Source organism: Eucalyptus grandis, chromosome 8, assembly GCF_016545825.1.
Source record: "Eucalyptus grandis isolate ANBG69807.140 chromosome 8, ASM1654582v1, whole genome shotgun sequence".
In the NCBI taxonomy this organism is placed as follows: Eukaryota; Viridiplantae; Streptophyta; class Magnoliopsida; order Myrtales; family Myrtaceae; genus Eucalyptus; species Eucalyptus grandis.
Window position 1 is genome coordinate 65,690,482 of NC_052619.1, and position 19,958 is coordinate 65,710,439.

Sequence of the window (19,958 nt, forward strand, 5' to 3'; positions counted from 1 at the left end):
TGTGGTTACGTGTTTTCACGTTGTGAAAATTATGGTATACTTTTCTATCCCAATGTTTTATTGTTTGGGGATTATTGTCTGCTTTAACATGCGTATTAAAATAAAAGAGGTCGGTGATGCGTCTTGGGACGTCGCTATTAATCGACTGGGTGAGGGATGAGCACTCAATTGAGGATCGGGACCTGACATCCCATTTAAGTGGTATCAGAGCGAAGTTCAAGATTGGAGTGATAAGGAGCAATGGGTTTTGGGATAGTAGTAAGAAAGGCCTTTAAATTCATGCTGGTGCATGTTTGTGTTAGCTGGATGCTAGAATTACTTGTTGTTTGAATCGCTCTATTTCTAATTTGGTATTGAATTGGAAGCATGTGTTAGTTGATTAAAGCTACACCATGAGCAATTAGGAGCCTAGAACTCCTGCTAAAAGGGCCAATAGGGTTGTGAATTGGGGCAGAACGCCAACCATGGTCGGTGCCCGAGGAGGCCGTGGTAAAGCGCCAGCTGTGGCTAGCGCTAATGGAGAAACATCACCTCTTGTTGGTGCTGGGGTAGTAGCCCCTGATGATCCCAGGTTTGACGGGATCATGCGTGTACTTGAAGTCTTGGGTAACAGAATGGATCAGTAAGCTTAGAACCAAGCCGCTGTTGTTGAAGCCGCGGCTCAAGCCGCTGTCACCGCTGCCGCCCTTGCTGTTGCACCTACCGCCGTACCTGTTGGAGGTTCGCTAGGAGTTGTGGTCACTGAAAAACCAATCCACAAGCTGGTGGAGCAATTCTTGAAATTGCACCCACCTTAGTTCACCGGGACAGGAGATCCCGAAGCTGCTGCCTTATGGGTTTAGAAACTTGAGAAAGCGTTTGCATTGCTGATGTGCAACAAGATAGAGAAAGTAGTTTTAGCAACTTATTAGCTGGAGGGAGTTGCGAACACTTGGTGGATGACTATTCGAGAAACGATCTTTCCAGAAGGCGCTGTTCAGGAGTGGAACATTTTCCTTGAAGTCTTTAATGATAAGTATTTCTCTGAGACCGCCAGGGAGGTGAAGATGGCTGAATTTCAACACCTTCGCCAAGGTTCCTTAACTGTTGATGAGTATGATGCGAAGTTCACTGAACTTTCACGATTTGCCCCTGAGCTAATTGAGAACCCTGTAAACCGAGCGAGAAGGTTTAGGGATGGATTTAGACCGGACATGAGAAGCACCTTAGTCCTTTTGGATCTGAAGACTTACAACGATCTATATCGGAGAGCCTAGAAAATTGAGAAGGATCTGAACGAGAGAGCTGCCTCATATGGATTGAGGTTTAGCTCTCATTGAGAAAGTATTCGCTAGGGAAAAAGACCCATGCCTGGAGGTAAATCCCATTCTCCACCCTTCAAGAGGAGTGGATTTAGTAGGCCGATGCCCAATAGGATTGATACATGTCGCTCGTGTGGAAGGTGACACGGGTCAACTCTATGCCCCGCCAGGTCAAGAGCATGTTTCGAATGTGGCCAACAAGGTCACATTGCAAGAAATATTCCGAGGAAGCAAAGAGGGCAACCTCAATTATAACCGCCGTCACCGATAAAATAGACAAAAGGGTATGCCCCTCAGAACATGCCATTGGGAGGATAGCTGAGACCTCCAGTCCAGGGCACAATTTATGCTATCACACAAGGTTAGGCAGAAGTTGCGCTTGACGTGATCATAGGTATGGTATTGTTCAATGACCAACTAGCTTATGCTTTGTTTGACTCGGGAGCAACCCATTCCTTTATTGCCGAGCAGTATGTTAAGTTGTTAGGGTTGAATCCTGTATTGCTTGAGTCGGTAGTTTGCATATCTACACTGTCGAAGGATAAAGTGATTGCTGCTTTGAGTCGTTTTGGTTGCAAGTTAGCGATTGGTGAGCGAAAGGGGAAAATAGACTTGTTAGTCCTAACCATGTATGACTTTGATTTGATAATCGGCATGGACTGACTCACCAAGCAACAAGCTATAATGGATTGCTATTGTGAAGCGATTTAGTTTGACCCATTAGGGGGTAAGAGCTTCGAGTTTGTCGGGAATCGAGGAAGACCCTCGATTGTCATGATCTCGTCGCAAGAGACAACTTGTCTATTAGATGAGGGTTGTCAAGGTTACCTGGCAACTGTCGTGGATACGACAGTTGTGGAGCTGAAGATGGAAGACATAGTTGTGGTACGAGAATTTCCAGACGTCTTTCCAAAAGAATTGCCAGGTCTACCGCCAGAAAGAGAGATAGAGTTTGTGATTGAACTAGCACTTGGGACAGAGCCAATCTCTAAAGCTGCTTATCGAATGTCATTATTTGAATTGAAGGAACTGAAGGTGCAGATGTAAGAGTTACTAGATAAATGATTTATTCGTTCTAGTGCATCACCTTATGAAGCATCGGTTCTGTTTGTAAAGAAAAAAGATGGTTCGTTGCGCCTGTGCATCGACTATCCACTGCCAAGGATTGATGACTTTTTTGATAAACTTCAAGGAGCGTTGATTTTCTCAAAGATCGACCTGAGGACGAGATATCATCATCTGAGGATTAGGAAGGAGGACTTTTCTAAGTTAGCATTTCATACTCGATATGGTCACTATGAGTTCACAGTGATGTCATTTGGGTTGACGAATGCTTCAACTGCTTTCATGGATTTAATGAACAGGGTATTCAAGGAGTACCTAGATTAGTTTGTAATCGTGTTCATCGATGATATTCTAGTTTATTCAAGAAGTGATGAAGAGCATGAGTCATTTGAGACTAGTGTTGTAGACACTAAGAGTTCATCAGTTATACGCTAAGTTTAGCAAGTGAGAGTTTTGGTTAGCTCGTGTTGCTTTCTTAGGGCATGTGATTTCAAGTGAAGGAATTTCAATGGACCTGAACAAGATTGAAGTTGTGATCAACTGGCCAAGACCGACTATAGTGACAGAAATCAAAAACTTTCTAGGTTTAGCAGGGTATTACAGACAGTTTGTGGGAGGATTCTCATCGTTAGCATCGCCTCTGACAAAGCTCATGAAGAAGGAAGAGAAGTTCTTGTGGATAGACAAGTGCAAAGATATTTTCCAAGAGCTTAAGGAAAAGCTGACTACTGCACCCGTGCTGACGATTCCATCTGATCCTGGAGGATTCGAGATCTATAGTGATGCGTCATTTAAAGGATTGGGTTGTGTGCTGATGCAACATGGTAGGGTTGTTTTCTACACTTCTTGCCAGTTGAGACTTCATGAACAGAATTATTTGACACATGACTTAGAACTCGCAGCGATTATCATTGTGTTGAAGATTTGGAAACACTACTTGTATGAAGAAAAGTTTTAGATCTTCACGGACCATCAGAGTCTCAAGTACTTATTCTCTCAGAATGAGTTGAACAAGAGACACTGTCGATGGATGGAGTTGCTAAAAGACGACGACTGTGATATTTTGTATCATCCAGGAAAGGCGAATAAGGTCGCCAGTGCTTTGAGTTGAAAGTCTTTAGTTGCTCATATACTGATTAAGGAGTGGAACTTAATTGAGAGAGCTCGAGATTCGAAATTCAAACTTGGCCCGTTAATGACCCATTTAACTAAAAATGGGCCCATAAAGGGGTCAATGACCCATTTTGACACCTCTACCCATTTTTAGTTAAATGGGTCGTTAATGGGTCAAGCTTTATTTTCCAAAACACCAACAATGGGTTTTAAAAATAAAGAGGCTGAGATAAATGGGTCTTAAATGGGTTTGCTCTCAAACTCATTTCTCAACCCATTAAAAATGAACCCATTTAATCTCCCTCCTTGTACTGCAAGTCGGGACTTGAGAGGTTGAGAGCTCGCTGGCGACTTCCTCTGTTTTTTTCCGAGCATTTCGACTTCTACGTTTCTTCTCCTCCTTCTCCTTCCGCAATCAACTACCGCCGCCGCTGACGTCACTGCCGTCTTTACCGTCCGTAGAAAGCGATTCCGATGTGATCAAATCGATCCATCGACCCGAGGCACGAAACAAACAAAGAAACCTCAAATCCTACGACGAACCTTGAGCCTCTTCATGGAACAATCCCACAGCAGGAACGCGAACAGGAGCAGGTTCGAGCACGTGTGAGGACAAAGCCTGTTCACCGTGATGCTCTAGCGAGAAAGTTGAGTGATAAAAGAACAAGTACCATGTGAATTCCAGTTTTCAATTCTCTTGCAGTATCCCTTGTTGTAATTAGTAGTTCATCAGTGCAATTCATAATTTGCCTGATTCCAAGCCATATTCTGATCCATCCATCAGCAGTATCATATGATGCTTCTCGTAGAGCTCCTTGTGTGACTGCATCCTTTAAGCCAATTGCCATGGGTAAATTGTCAACAGCAGCTATGACTCAATTTTGAATGCAGTTGAAACTAGAGCTAGTCATGTGAGGAAAAAGCGAAGCCTATTTTGCAGTTTCATACAAATATAACTGTCGCAACCAAATTTTCGGGTGTGAACCACCTAGGGTTTGACTAATGGATTGTTAAGCCTAGACTTAACTCGGGCTCTCCCAAGCCTATACCAATTCACGACTTTAGGTTCAAGTTCTTAACATGAAAATGATTTTCAATCAGGAGTCGCCACTAATCTATTTTTGATGGGTCGATTAGAAACCCAAGTAAAGTAACGGGATATTTACTTTACTCCTATGAACCAGAGATTTGCGTACGGAGACTTAGTTACGCTAGATTTCTCTAATGTCCTTTCGGTACCATTTCTTTTTATTTTCAAATTTTTTTTTGCAAGCAGCTTAAATCAATTTTAATTTACTTTCCTAACATGTGAGATGATCACACAGGTGCGCAAACCACCAATTTAACACCCAAGAAAGCAAATAAATAAAATGTAGGACTTACCTTATAGCAACGAAAGCATCTGCGTTGTTAGATTAGAATTCATATAAGCAATCCTAGATATAATTTCTAATTAACAAGCAATTACTCAATTTTTGTTTTCACTTTTTTTAAACGAGAACATAATCCATATGCAATACAATGCAATGCTTCTAATCTAATATGAAATAATATGGCATGACAATATGTCCTAAACTATATGAATGAGTAAAAAAAACTAATGATTTCTTAATGAACATGCAACAATTAGATATGCAATCTAAATTAGTCAAAATGACCTAATTCTAATGACGAGCAATTTAATTAGAAATGAACCTAATAACAATCACTAAAATGACGTGCATTTCATGGACCTAATTCTATATGACGTGCACATGATTTTTCTATTCTAAAAAATGCAATCTATCCTAGAAATTGCAACTAATTTATCCTAAGACAAATTTTATGAAATTCGAAATTTAAGAAAAATAATGCAAAAATGATCTAGATAGACTAAGATTCTATCTAATTTAAACTAGGGATTAAGTCATATTAAATCCTAATTTAAACTAAGACATTATCTAAATCTAAAATGCAATTTATCTAAAAAGATGATCTAAATTTAAAATGAAACATGCAATTATAATCTAATATGCACAATGATTTCTTTTGTGTTTTTCTTTATGAAATTCGAAATTAAAACTAACACATAATTAAACATGCAATTCAAATAAATAAAAAAACTAACAACCTAAATGAATGCACTTTTTTTGTTTCCTTTTTCATGATTGAAAATAAAACCCCTATTCTAAACATGCAAAGATAATTAAAAACAAACCTAAACCTAATTCAATTTTTTTGGATTTCCTTTTCCTTTTACGAAAATAAAACTGACTAAAACACCACAACATTAAATCAAGCAAGATAATGTTGATATCTAAAAATTTGCGAACCATATCTCGCGCATGAGATCTGGTTGACCAATTTTAAAAATAAATCGCGAATCGAATCTTGGGCTTGAGATTGGATTGTCGATTTTTGCAAGGGATTTCGAGCGCGAAAATCGAACTGTCAATCCTGACTCGTTGAATTGTGACCAGCCAAGGATTTCATCAAGGAATACTTCGGATTGGGAAACAAAAAGAATTAATCAAGATCCTTACCTAATTCACAATATTCCAAATTAGAACGTGTTGGATGGTGGCTAAATAGGACCACGAACCACGGGACAATGTCAATTTCGATGGGAACCCCTAACATTCAAGGAGACCGTCGATGGATTCCGGCTCCAGGAACTTTGTACTTCTCAACAAGGCCACAGAAATCTGCAAGTAATCCGAATTGGACCCAACGAATTTTGTTGATTTCGTTGGATCCAACGAAGAGGAAAGCAAAACAGCAATGTATTGCCGAGTAATACATTGGACCCACTACAATAAAAATACAATATAACACGGTCAATCCCCTCTCAGAGTTGACTGTTGTCTTTTTATTGGGGATGTCTACGTTGGGCACATCGGGAAGATCTGCGAAAGCAAAGTTAAACTCGACCAGGGGCTGATTCAAAACTGGTCGAGTATTAAGGGGCCTCGGCATGGCGGCGCCTTGTGAGATTGGCTCCAGCAGGTGACTCTCGGGTAGGCGCACGATGAGAGACTCGTGCGGTGATGGTGTCAATGAGTGGCGTGGCCATCTCAGCGAAGTGTCTACAACTGCGATGAGTAATTGGCAATAAGAACAAGATCACACTGTAAGCGTTCTCAAACACCGGGGAATCTGCACACGGGAAATTTCTGCATTAGACGGGTGTAAAAGGACAATTGAAAGAGTTATATGTGTGTTGCTTGAGGTGGCATCATCATCAATAAGAAGCTGCAACATGTCCGGATGTGCAGGAGACACCAAGGATAACACCAGGGACGCAGTGACGAGATAAGCACACCAGGAGGAACGTGGGAAGTTGAACTGGGAATCAATTCGAACCCATCCGCCACCGGTCCAACAAATAAATGCAAAAAATGCAAATGTACAATAAATGCACCTAAATCTATATGCTATGCAATTAATATTTTTCCAAGGACAAAGTTAACCCCTAATTTTCTATGCAATAAATGACTAATTGGGTCGCAAAATTTAGGTGTCAACAATAACTAAAACGAGAAAATCTACTCAACTCAATGGCAATATCTGTCCAGACAAATAACGAGATTTGTGATATCTATAGCTAATAGAGTCCAAGGAGACATTGCGAGGCATCTAGATTCAATCCTACAGAAAAGGCAATGACCAAAGCAGAAGGATATAGAAAAGAAATCATGTCCTCTATACTGTGATATAATCTCTGTGATTCTATGAATTATGGAAAGCAGGAGTTTCCGCAGTAAGTAAATCAAAAAAGAACTCGGGCACTACTATTTCCCAAGTCAAAGCTCTCTATTATTTTTTTAAGGCTTGTTCAATAAATCAATAGTTTACAGTTTAAAAATTTACTTATTTCATCACGGCTGCTGAATATCATTATAAAAACAACTGCTGAGGACAACAATACTGTACAGCAACTAAGCCTCTATCCATGTCCATTTAGTACTTCTCAGGGACACTAGGCATGTCCTTTTAGGACTCTCTATACAAGTTTGATATCTAACTCTATGGTCACATTCTTCAAGGAGTCCATTGTTGATTTAAACCTTCTATCTATCTTCTGTTTAATTAATGCATTGTCCGTGCATGTATGCCAAAAAAAACCAAAAACTACCATCGTCAAAGCCAAAACCACAGCTATAGCGTTGAACTGTCGCGCTGAACTACTACTGTTAAGTCCAATTTAGCCCCAAAAGACACTTTCTTTGTCTAGACAAACACTTCCTTAACGCATTACTTATTGATAGCACTCGTTCAGTTTAGCAACTTGCACATAATCCTCGGCAGCTCGAACAGCCCAAGATGCCGGCAAGCCCTCACCAGAGTCCATGACGGACTGAGCCAAGCACGCGCGCAAGCCCATCGATTGCACCACTCTAGCCATCCCAGGAACGTGCTACCCTCCTACCTCAGCAAAGCAAGTGTCCCGCTCCATCAAATCAACACAATATCATGTTGGAAAAATATGACTTAGAATTAGGTAGAGCAATGAAGTCGGATATTTAGAGTAATCAAGTTGAATTTTAAGGCGTGCTATTACTTTTTTTAAGGATTTATTTACCCCCATAAAGTTGCTAATGGTCACCGATAAATTTTCTCCAGGATACAACAAAGTTTCAAATAAGAATATAATTCTAGTATTTTTCCAGGGTCTCTCATGGGAAACAATTGGAAACAATGGCTTTAGTTTCTTTAGAAAGAAACAAAAAAATGAAAGAAGATTTATGTTTGATCTCAAAACAAACGTACTTATCTTTGTCTTTTGAATAGAGGCAACCCTTCAAAAGTTGCAAAAGAACAAATGCAACTTTTCGTGAACAAGTACGTCTTTTACGTTGAAAAAACATAAAAATTCGAAATTAAATAAATAATAAATAAAAATAATCGTAACATTTCGTGAACAATCGCACTATTTCAATAAGACTTTATAATTAATTTTTATAGAAATAAATCCGAATTTTCAATAAATAAAAATAATGATTGTTGGTTAGTGCCAAATCTCGTCCACGTTGCACTCACATCTTTTCGACGTGGGACAATGCACCTTTTCATTTGTTTTATAAACAAACTACCAACACATCTTGATCGCAATTCCAGAAAACCGCAACGAAACACTGGAGTCGAAAAATCCCGCAAAGTCCGGCGCGCTTACACCGGAGTGAATGAGCTCGATTCCGCAGAGCAGGGTGGAGACGTAGGAGTCCTCCTCGGTCATACTGGCCTCGTAAGGCCATATCCGGTCGTGCAGCCAGGTCACCAGATCGACGTCGTCGGATATCCCGCGCGTCAGCTGCTGAGACGTGTGCACGTGCGTGTTGACAAAGCCTGGTTCACTAATGAATCGGAGTCAGAACTGCTTTCTGAGTACCGAATCGAAAGTACGCAGAGGGAGAGGACTTGGGAGTAGAATTTGGCCGCGGAGGTCGACGACTTCGCTAGCGACGCCGCGGAACCGGCGGAGGAGGTCGGGCAAGTGGCCGACGGCCTTGATCCTGTCGCGCTCGATGATGACGGCACAGTTGCCATAGACGAGGCTCTCGGAGTCCATGGTGACGACGGTGGCGTTGTGGAGGAGCAGGATCGGCAAGCCTCCGGGAGCTTCCATGTTCGATTGTCGGTCTGGAGCTTTGAGGTCCCTTTTGCTGTGCTGAGCAGCCAGAAGAGGGAGCACGACACTGCCTGGTGCTGGATTGGATATTTTTAAGTTGAAAAAGCAGACCGCTCTCGCTGTCGTCGCGCGACTCAGCTTTTCATGTAGAAATCGAAACTCGACCCACAAAAAAAATAAATAAAAAGAGAGAGAAATGATAATGCAATTGCCTTTAATCTATTACAAAAATAATAATTTATACTATATCACAAAGAATTAAATAATAAATAAATATAAATTATTATAAGACTTACTTCTTTAAGGATTTGTGACTTATAATAAGTTATTATTAACCGTTATGCTAACAAAGCCCTAAAAAATAGACGTATTTCTCATTTTCTAAGAAATTAATGAACCATCATTTCTCTTTATCGAGAAGCTTTGCTAGTAGCTGGTTGTGAGTCATAAATTCTTGAAGAAATTGACCATATAAGAATTTCTAATTATTTATTATTTATTTTTTTGTCCAAAATATATTGCCATTTGCATAGTAAATTAAAGACCGTCATGTAATTCTTTCTTTTTCCGAAATTATAATCTTAAAGAGCAATGGAACAAAATGTGCACTTTTTTTTTTAATTCCATTTAAATGGACCTCAGCGGTTTCAATTGGTGGAAGGGTCATAACAATTGCCACAAACCAAAAAAATCTCATTTCATTGCCTTTTTCAAATGCTGTAGTTCGGAAACTCACTTGAGTCGAGAATTCTTAGTGTTTGCACTTTGAAATTCCATATAACTAACAGCATCAAATGAAGCTCGACCTATGAAATATCTTACTGATCTCATAGACTAATTAGGAGTTAGGACACAAACACGAGCTGGATCCCATAATAAGGACAACCAAAACTTGCAATTGTTTTGAAGCTTGATGGTGCGTAGAGCCAATTTTTTTTAAAGAATTTATAGCTCCAATAAGTTATTATTTTTATAATAACAAAAAAATGTTATGCTAGCAAAGCCCTGAAAAAGAGGTGTTTCTTGTTTTCTAAAAAATTAATGACAATTTTTTCATCGCCATCATTTCTCTTTACCAAGAAACTTTGCTAGTACCTGGTTGTAAGCCATAAATTCTCGAAGAAATTGATCCTGTAATAATTTTTAATTATTTATTATTTAATATTGACATCTAAATTTTAGCTTCACATTTAGTCATTTATTGCATAAGAAAATTATGGATCCAAACCGATCTCTAAAAATATAAATATCAATTTTTACTTTGCATGTTTAGTTCTTGTAAAGCATGTCCTTATCCAATAAATTTCATATGAGCTAGCATTATTATGCTTGAACTCAAGAAGCCATGAACATGCTCCGAGTTGGCACACGGATTAACAAATCCTCAGAACGTGCTCGATTATCAATCTGCGCACATGAGAATCTGAAACTTGGGGGTCACGATTTCCGCAAAGATGAGGGAAGCCAATCAATTAGAGAAATCTTCTCTTCAGTAAATCTTCCCTCTAGTAAATTTTGGCCAGATAAGTGGAGAACTCGTGGGATCTTTTTCCAAGAATACCGGAATGCACAAGAGGAAACAAATATGTTGGTTGCGAAATTACGGGCAATTTTGTCAGACCGTAAGTTGAGGGAAATGAATTAGAAAAAAGGAAAAGATCGACAGAATTTTCATGGAATATTATCCACGGCTTTGGCCAAGATATCCCGCGTCCAAAAGCTCAACCCCACCAGGTCTCACGAATCATCTTTCGCATAATAAGAGGAGTCGATCTTGGCAAATCATCAGAGAAGCAATCTCACGTTTTCAGCTACTGATTATGGAAAGATCAGGAGCTCGGAGTGATGAGGACGGACTGAATCCTCATTCCTTCGTAGACACCTCCGGATTGCTTGGGATTCTTTCTGAAAAATTGAAATTATGAGGAGAATCAATGGGATTTGTCCATCAACATGGAAAGAATGGACTCTCACTCGAATACAGGGCGTTCAAGCGCAAGGTATATGAAAAGATTGAGCGGGGAGGAAATTAAAGGAAAGAATAAGAAAATAATTCTTGTTGTGAAATCGTAAATGATAGTGAGTGAATCTGGATACGTTCGAGGCAATATCAGTGAATCAGAAAAGGAAAAGATTGTGAAAGAAGGTGAGGGACGCGTACTTGAGAGATTTATGGTGACAAATCAGGGCTAAGATTTGGCAATCCCCACGATCAAAGGAGCACGGGTTCTGACTTTCCAATGCTGATGTGGAGAGATTGATTTTGTGGTTACGCTACCTACTAGTCCTCCACTTGTCATGCGAGCACTATACATTTAATACGCAGATTCTCTCTCTCTCGTGCTTAGTGGGATGCAACATTGTGTGTGTGTATATAAAGCCGAGCCATCCCTTGCATGATTTTCATCGAAAGTTATGGCCTTCTTTGATCACCACCATTTCTGGACCTTGACTTTCGGTATCCTAGGTAAAGAAGGAAGAAACCAGAAGCTGTTCGCCCTTCATCTCCATTTGCTTCTTCTTCTTCGCAATAATGCTGCTTGCTTGCGCCATTTCCTTTCATCCCGCTTTCCTCCATCCATCTTCATATGGTCTACATGCATTTATTTTTTCCGTTTGATGAATTGTTCATATTTAGTACCTTTAGCATGATGTTTAGCAGGTCATTCTCTTCTTTTCTTCTTCTTTTCATTTGGCAACTCTTTCTTCCAAAACCTCATTCTTTCTCTTTCTATCAATTGCAAAACACACGTAAAGCAACACCAAAAATCACAAAGAAAATGAGAAAATTTTTCCCGGTCACTAATCTTGACACCACTCTTCACATAGAGTTTTTCTCTCTTTTGATGATACAAACCCTGCTCAAAATCAAACCTCTAGCAACCCTTTCAGTCTCTTGGACTTTTGCCAACTTTTTCACAACCCTTTTGGTCATTTCCTCCAACGATTTTTGTTTTCACTCTAGCGCACTTTTAGAATTAGCTTTGAATATTGAAGCCGGTGCCCTAGCGTCTGTGGTAAATAGGTCCGTCTTGAAGTTGTGGCAACTAACGTGGGATTTATATTGTCTCGAGTCGATTTGCATTTCGTGGGAATTCATTCTTTTCATCTTTTGGCATATCGTGTGTATACAAAGGTTAAACAATGACATGTAACATGATTTAGTTCGAGTTCTGTTCAACCACGCCGTATGTGCTCAGCACTTAGATTAGTAAATGACTGAGGTTGTTTTTCTTCTTCTTTAATTTTAACCCTAGCAAAAAGAGCATTTTCATCTGCACCGCGCTTGCACAGAATAATCTAACATTTGTGCTTTTCCTTTGCATTCGATGATAGGAAACATTGTCTCGTTCTTCGTCTTATTGGCTCCAGCGTAAGTAATCATGTTTTTCTTTGAAGTTCTTTTCCTTCACTAGGATGAAGATAGTCTTATTTTATTTGATCCCGATACAATAACTATGATTCAAATTCTCTTCTCATGTTGCAGGCCGACATTTTACAGAATCTATAGGAACAAATCGACCGAGGAATTCCAATCGATACCATATTTGGTCGCTCTATTCAACTCCATGTTCTGGCTTTACTACGCATTCCTCAAAGGACACTCCTTCCTTCTCATCACCGTTAACTTCTTCGGATGCGTCATAGAGATTGTGTACATCGCCATCTACATTGCTTATGCGCCGGCACGTATTGATCATTAGACGGTGCAACGCTCTTATTTTGTGTGATCGGAATATGAGCGTTGTATTGTCTAATGATCAATACGTACCCTGGCATCTCTCGGCGCATAAGTCATGTAGATGGCGATGTACACCATCTATATGATGCATCCAAAGGAGTTAATGGTGATGAGAAGGACGGAGTGTCATTTGAGGTATGCATAGTAAAGCCAGAGCACAGAGTTGAATAGAGGGACCAAAGACGGTATCAATTGGAATTCCTTGATCGATTTGTTCCTGTAAATTCTGCAAAATGTTGGCCTACAACAGGAGAATAGAAAACACCTGGGGGTTTACGACGCGGCTGTCGGCTGCAAGCCGGTTCCTCCAGCACCAAAAAAAAAAAAGGAGAATAGAAAAAGAATCAGTAGTTATTGTATCGGGATCAAATAATATAAGACTATCTTCATTCTAGTGAAAGAAAAGAACTTCAAAGAAAAATATGATTACTTACACTGGAGCCAAGAAGACGAACAACGCGCCCCCGGGCGAGAGTGGTGATTGGTGCGCGAAGCATTGTTATGTTACTTCCCCACCGCAAAGCTGTCCCCCCGCGTAATGCTTCGTTCACGTGACTTCTCCGAATTTTACATTTTCGTTCCTTGCTGACTCCTCCCCGCACTCAAAAACCCTGAACCATTACTCCCCTCCCCACACTCAAAAACCCTGAACCATTACTCCTCTGGGGCGGCGCGGGGGCGGCGGCGGCCCGCGTAATGCTTCGTTCACGTAACTTCTCCAAAATTTTAGGAGCTCTAGAGGGTTTCGTAAGTGCGCGTTCATGGCATCTCCCCGCTCTGGCCTTTTTGTTCTTGAAGCCTCGTGCACGTGCACCTTGCGGTTGCGCGAGGCATGTTAGGACAAGAAGGGTGGTGACCATGTACAGAACAAACTTGCATCATTTGCAATGTCCCTGTGATGAGCAAAGGAGCAAGAAACATTCGAAACCAATGGGAGTTGCACTACCAACCGCGTGGCAATTCAGTAGATCAGATGCTGCTTAAAACTAGAGTTAGAATATGCAGCCAAATCCTGCTCAAAATAGACTTACAAGATTCGGCACAAGCATTACAAGACTATCCCCATCTTCCTTTGGATTCTCTTATCTATAATGCTGTTCTAGCAATGATGTACACCCAACTCCCTCTTCCTCCAAATTTCAAGAAAGTATAAACAGAGAATGGAGAGATTAGACCCGAAAAGAGCCGAGTTAGAGTAGCAGGGACCAAGTCCTCCTAATTCAACCACAATCTCTCCGCTCATTTCCCTTCGACAAAATGGAATATGCACAACACGACCTGAAAGGAATGAAAGCGTGCAAGTCAGTTATGTGCAGGCTTTGACGTCCTGGTTTTGTTTCGTAGATGTTGATGATGTTGAAGATGATATAGTTGATGACTTATTGAGCCCTCTCGAACTTTATCCTAATTTTCCACTACCAAATGATGGATTTGACCAGCCATCTTCATGTTCGGGGCGACTTACTGCAGCGGTTTCTATGAGGAAGAGTTTTGAAATCCATTCTTTGTCAACCCCTCTCGAGTTGTTAGTCTCTGCAACAAGGTTTTCAAGAAGCGAGAGTCCTGGCTGGTGATTCCAGTGCTTTTTGTGGAAGGGCCTATTCTTCCCTGTTATTGTTATATTTTAGCTGATCGTTATGACTTATGCCTTCTCGTTCTTCCTCAGGCAAAAGCTTGCAGTGCTCATCTGGCAGCATTCAACCATCAGAACTCCTCTCCTTTGCGAAATCTCAGGTAATACATTCCTTCTGATCGTGTCCTAGTCACTAATACGATCAGTTAGTCAAGGAAAACGTGACAATTCGATGTTTGTGCTCGGAAAATCTCGATTTCTTTCCTTAGCTTCAAGATACAATGGAATAATATTTTTGCCATGACTAACGAACATATGCAGGTGGACTATATCCTGGGAGACAACCCCAAAGCCATGAGCTACATGGTCGGGTACGGGAACAACTACCCAAGGCAGGTCCATCACTAGGCGACTTCCATCGTGTCCATCAAGGAGGATTCGTCCTTCGTCAGCTGCTGAGCTGGTTATGCCGCCTGGTTTAGCCAGAAAGCAAGCGAACCCAATCTCGTCACTAGTGCTATCATTGGTGGCCCCGATACATATGATAACTTTGCTGTCAAAGAGACAATTACAAGCAAATGGAGCCTGCTACTACAACAACGCTCCACTCCTCGGCACATTAGCCTGGTTGAGTGGTGGTCACGGCGGTTACAGTCAACTCCTTCCAGGTATTTGATCTTTGAAATGTGTTGTTATTTCAGACAAAAGCAATGTCTTGACATATTTCGGCATCTGATGGATGGGTTTCTATTCAATGCAGTGGTTGTTCCTACGCCGAAAGCAGCCATGGCCAAGCCAAGTCTAGCTCCTGGTACAATTTCCTCCGCCTTCCCTTTTTTCTTTGATTAATTCTGTGATTCCATTACCTCACTCATCTGCTTTTGCCTTTTTGATTGCAGTAACAGCTTCCAACATGCTGTCCATCGAGCAGAAGCTAACGGCTTCATGGACTGCCAACAGGAGAACTTACCGCAGATGCTAAACAGTGGTGACCAACAAATCGGACAAGATGCTGAAATATGTCAACCTGTCGATCTCCAAGCTCTACGGTCCTCTGTGGGGACTAACCAAGTCCAGCAACTCGGATGTGTTCCCTTCCTGGATCTAATCCTTACCTTTAGGGAAGAGCCTCGGGTGTGAAGATGAACAAGATGAACGAAGACTGAAGAATGAAACTTTCTTCTTTCTCCGTATTTACTCAGTATATGCTATACATCACAGAGCATATTTTCAATGGCGTGCTCTGTTTTTACATTCTCTCTCTTATGAACTCAGCAAGTTGCTAAGAAGACTTTTCTAAGAAGAAGAAAAAAAAGAAAACAAAAAACTGAACTTAAAAACAGGAAAACAAAACTAAAACAGAAAAGCAAAACTGACGGCACACGTGTAAATTGAAGTCTTCATCACCGACTCACTTCATGACGTGGCTTTCTCAGTCAAATAGTCTCCCCTGACTTGTGTGCTTTGCCCCTGACTTGTGTGCTTCGCTTTGTGCTTTGTGCTATACTTCCTTTGATCTTTACACTAGCTGTAGCCCTTTCACTTTCATTATCTTCCTTTGTTGAAGTTGTGACAGCAGAGTAATCACTCTGCGTTGGCTGAGTTCTTATTTCCTTAACATCCCCCCCTCAAATTGGGAAGGGTTAAGAATCCCATACCCAATTTGGTTCTAATAGTAGAGTGAGCAAAACGTGATAAGGACTTAGTAAAGATGTCAGCAAGCTGAAGATGACTTGGAATATATCGAACATTTATAGAACCTGAGGATACTTTTTCACGAACAAAGTGAAAATCAACTTCGATATGCTTAGTGCGAGCATGTAGGATGGGATTAGATGTAAGAGAAATAGCAGATTTGTTATCACAGAACAAGAGTGTGGGTGATATGAGAGATATACCAATATCTTGTAGGACAAAGCTAATCCAAGTAAGATCAGCAGTAGTTGACGCAAGTGCTCGATATTCAGCTTCGGTGGAAGAGCGTGATACGGTAGGTTGTTTCTTGGCTGACCAAGAGAGAAGATTAGAGCCAAGATAAGTGCAAAAACCAGTAGTGGAACGTCTGGTGTCAGCACATCCAGCCCAATCAGCATCTGAGTATCCGTAGAGGGCTGTAGAACTGTTAAAATGGAGGAAGATCCCTAGATGTGTTGTTCCTTTAACATACTGAAGGACCCTTTTCAATTTATGAAAGTCTGCAATTGTTGGATGCTGCATTTTCTGGCATAGCAGATTCGTTGCATAGGCAAGATCAGGTCGGGTGATCGTCAAATATTGAAGACCGCCTACTATACTTCTATACTCAAGTGGATCAGCAAGCAGAGGATCATCATTTGTCATAGCAATTGATCTAAGTATCATCATTTGTCATAGCAATTGATCTAAGTGGCAAAGGAGTTTAGACAGGTTTGCATTCTGTCATGTGAGCTCTGTTAAGTAGATCAATGGCATACTTGGTCTGACAAAGAAAGAGATCTTGAGAAGTACGTTTGGCTTCAATTCCTAAAAAATAATGAAGATATCCGAGATCTTTCATGTGGAATTGAAGGCTCAATTTCTTGATCAATGTAGCTAGAAGCTGAGCTGAGCTGCCAGTCAAAATTATGTCGTCTACATAGAGTAATAACAAGATGCGTATCCGAACTAGTATGAAGAACAAAGAGAGAAGGGTCACCATCTTTGCGAAGAAGCCATTTTCAAGAAGAAAATTACTAAATTTATCAAACCAGGCACGTGGTGCTTGACGAAGACCATATAAAGACCTCTTGAGAAGACAAACACACTGAGATTTTTGAGGATGTATAAACCCAGGTAGCTGCTCCATATACACAGTCTCATTTAAGACTCCATGTAGGAAAGCGTTTTTAACATCAAGTTGATGTATTGGCCAATTTTTCATCATAGCCACAGAAAGTACTATACGAATGGTAGCATGTTTAACAACATGACTGAATGTTTCAGTAAAGTCAACTCCCTCTTCTTGATGAAACCCTTTGGCAACTAACCGAGCTTTTAATCTGTGAAGACTACCATTAGGTGATAATTTGGTCTTAAACACCCATTTACAGCCTATAACATTCATCTGGTTAGTTCTAGGAACTAGTATCCAGGTCTGATTTTCATACAGAGCATTCATTTCTTCTTGCATTGCTTTGTACCACCCTTCATCAGCTAAGGCTGATTTAACTGATCGTGGTTCCAGAGGCACTTTATATTCAGCCAAGCATGCATACTTAGGATTTGGTTTTATAATACCAGATTTCAGTCGAGTTTGCATATGATGAACAATAGCAGTACCTTGATGAACAGCAGTAGTACCTTGATCAATGACAATGTCAGTTGGTGTGACACTTGTGGAAGTAAGACCTGGTTGTTCTTCAGCATCTATGTGAAAGATGAAATTTGTGGCGTACTTACAATGTATGATGTATTAGTGTGATCATCTTCCAAAGTAGGACTATACTGGAAATTTGCTGTCTGGTCAGTGAAGCCATTGTTTACTGGTGCTACACTTGGAGAATCGAGAAGTTTAACTTCTTCCGCCCATTGTTTGTACAGAGTAGTATACTGTTCATAGTCAGTTGTCAACTTCTTTGTGAATGGAAAGAAATTATCATCAAACACAACATGTCTACTGATATATATACGACCATCAGTAGGTACAAGGTAGCGATACCCTTTATGGCGTTCACTATATCCCAGGAAGACACAGGTAAGAGATCTGGGATCGAATTTATGTTGTGTGTATGGTCTAAGACAAGGATAACATGCACATCCAAAGACCCTTAGATGATCGTAGCTTGGCTGATGATGATGAATTTTGCTGTAAGGTGAGTCCAATTGTAACTTTGGTGTAGGAAGAATATTCACAATATAGTTAGCTGTCATGAAGGCATCTACCCAAAATTTCAATGGAACTCTAGAGTGATATAGCATAGTTAAACCCAGTTCAACTATATGATGATGTTTTCTTTCTGAGATTCCATTATGTTCTGGTGTATGTGGGCAAGACATGAACTGTTTTATGCCATAATTCCTTAAATGATTTTGGAATTTGTTGCTAATGAACTCTCCTCCTCCATCACAATGAAAAATTTTGATTCTATGATTGAATTGCCTCTCGACTAGTTTCTGAAACTCAACAAAGATATCATAGAATTCTGACTTCAGCTTCATTGGATACAGCCAGCTATAGCGGGAAAAATTGTCTACAAAGATGACATAGTACTTAAATTTCTAAAAAGAACTAACTGGTGAGGGACCCCAAATGTCACAGTGTATCTTTTCTAAAGGAACATTAGATGTAGTGTCTGATAAAGGAAAAGGTAAAGGTGTACTCTTTGCTATTTGACAGCTTCTACATATAGTCTGTGTTGTTGCATTACAGTAAATCAACTTCTGATTCTGTAGATGCTTTACTATTTTTGAGTTTGTGTGAGCCAATCTCTGGTGCCACACATCTTCTGCTGTAGCTCTGTGTCTTTGAGTGAAGAAAGCTTCTGTAGTTTGTGAGTCCACTCGGTAAAGTCCTCTAATTTTCCTTCCGAGCTTCATTGTTGTATTGGTGTGATTGTCCTTTACATAGACACCAGTTTTATCAAAGACAAATGAACAAGGATAGTCATATGTTAGTTTAGAAACTGAGAGAAGATTCTTCTTTATTTCTGGAACAATTAGTACATCATTAAGAGGTAATGAGTTGTCCTCAGTATTTAACAGAGTATCACTAATGTAAGTAATAGGCATACATGACCCATTTCCTATCATGATAGTATCAGTTCCACTATACTTAGAGAGTGTATGAAGAATACCAGGATTTGCACTGATGTGCACTGTAGCACCAGTATCTCTGGATACCACTCATTTCCTTTTGGATCCTCAAGATGCATCGCTGCCAATGCTGTTGGAATATCTTCAGCTTGATATGAGTTATCAAATCGATACCAGCAGCGAAGTGCATCATGTCCTGGACGTTTACAAATTTGACACTTCGGTCGAGCACTTCCTGTTATTTTCTCATCCTACAGATGTTTATTGAAGGTTAGAGTCGAAGATGGATAAGTTTTGATGTCTTAATACCTCTGTGAGTAACTTGCATATGGTCGAAACCCTTGACTAGATCCAGGGAAGTCATTTTTCTGTCTAAGCTGCTGATCCCCTTGATCCTGAATCAAGGTCTTTGTTTTGTAGTTCTGACTTCTTTGAGAATATCCATAACCACGACCTCTACCATTAGTAGCACGTCCTCGACCATAGTTACGTCCCCCTCTATAATTGCTTCTTTGAACTGCAAAACCAGAATTCTGAGGGATATATTCTCTGTCAGTGTTTCCTTTCTGCTGTATTTCAGATTGTCTTTGTCCAAAATAAGCTAGATTGGGGTTATATTGGTTCTTGGAATAGTTATGCAATCTTGTTTCAAATCTTTCTAATTGTGCTATTACCTCATCATATTCTGGTTGAGGTTTCAGGCAGTATATAGTAGTTCGAAAATTTTCTTACTCAGAACCCAATCCTTCCAAAACACCAAACATTTTGGTTATCTCATCTACAGGC

General features: G+C 40.3%; 1 protein-coding gene across 1 annotated transcript; it reads right to left on the reverse strand.

Moving 5' to 3' along the window:
* Window positions 1–8,547: 8,547 nt before the first annotated feature.
* On the reverse strand, window positions 8,548–9,084 carry LOC120287448 (5-methylthioadenosine/S-adenosylhomocysteine deaminase-like). The gene is made up of 2 exons (XM_039300250.1): window positions 8,877–9,084; window positions 8,548–8,804 (listed from the first exon to the last, which is right to left on the reverse strand). Exons 1-2 carry the CDS (start codon window positions 9,082–9,084, stop codon window positions 8,548–8,550), a joined length of 465 nt encoding a protein of 154 aa, XP_039156184.1.
* Between the last annotated feature and the right edge of the window lie 10,874 nt (window positions 9,085–19,958).

Coding starts and splice junctions, on each gene's coding strand:
- LOC120287448 (XM_039300250.1), bottom strand. CDS start 9,084: ATGGAAGCTCCCGGAGGCTTGCCGATCCTGCTCCTCCACAACGCCACC. Junction 8,805..8,876: donor CGGCCAAATTCTACTCCCAA/GTCCTCTCCCTC, acceptor TTAGTGAACCAG/GCTTTGTCAACACGCACGTG.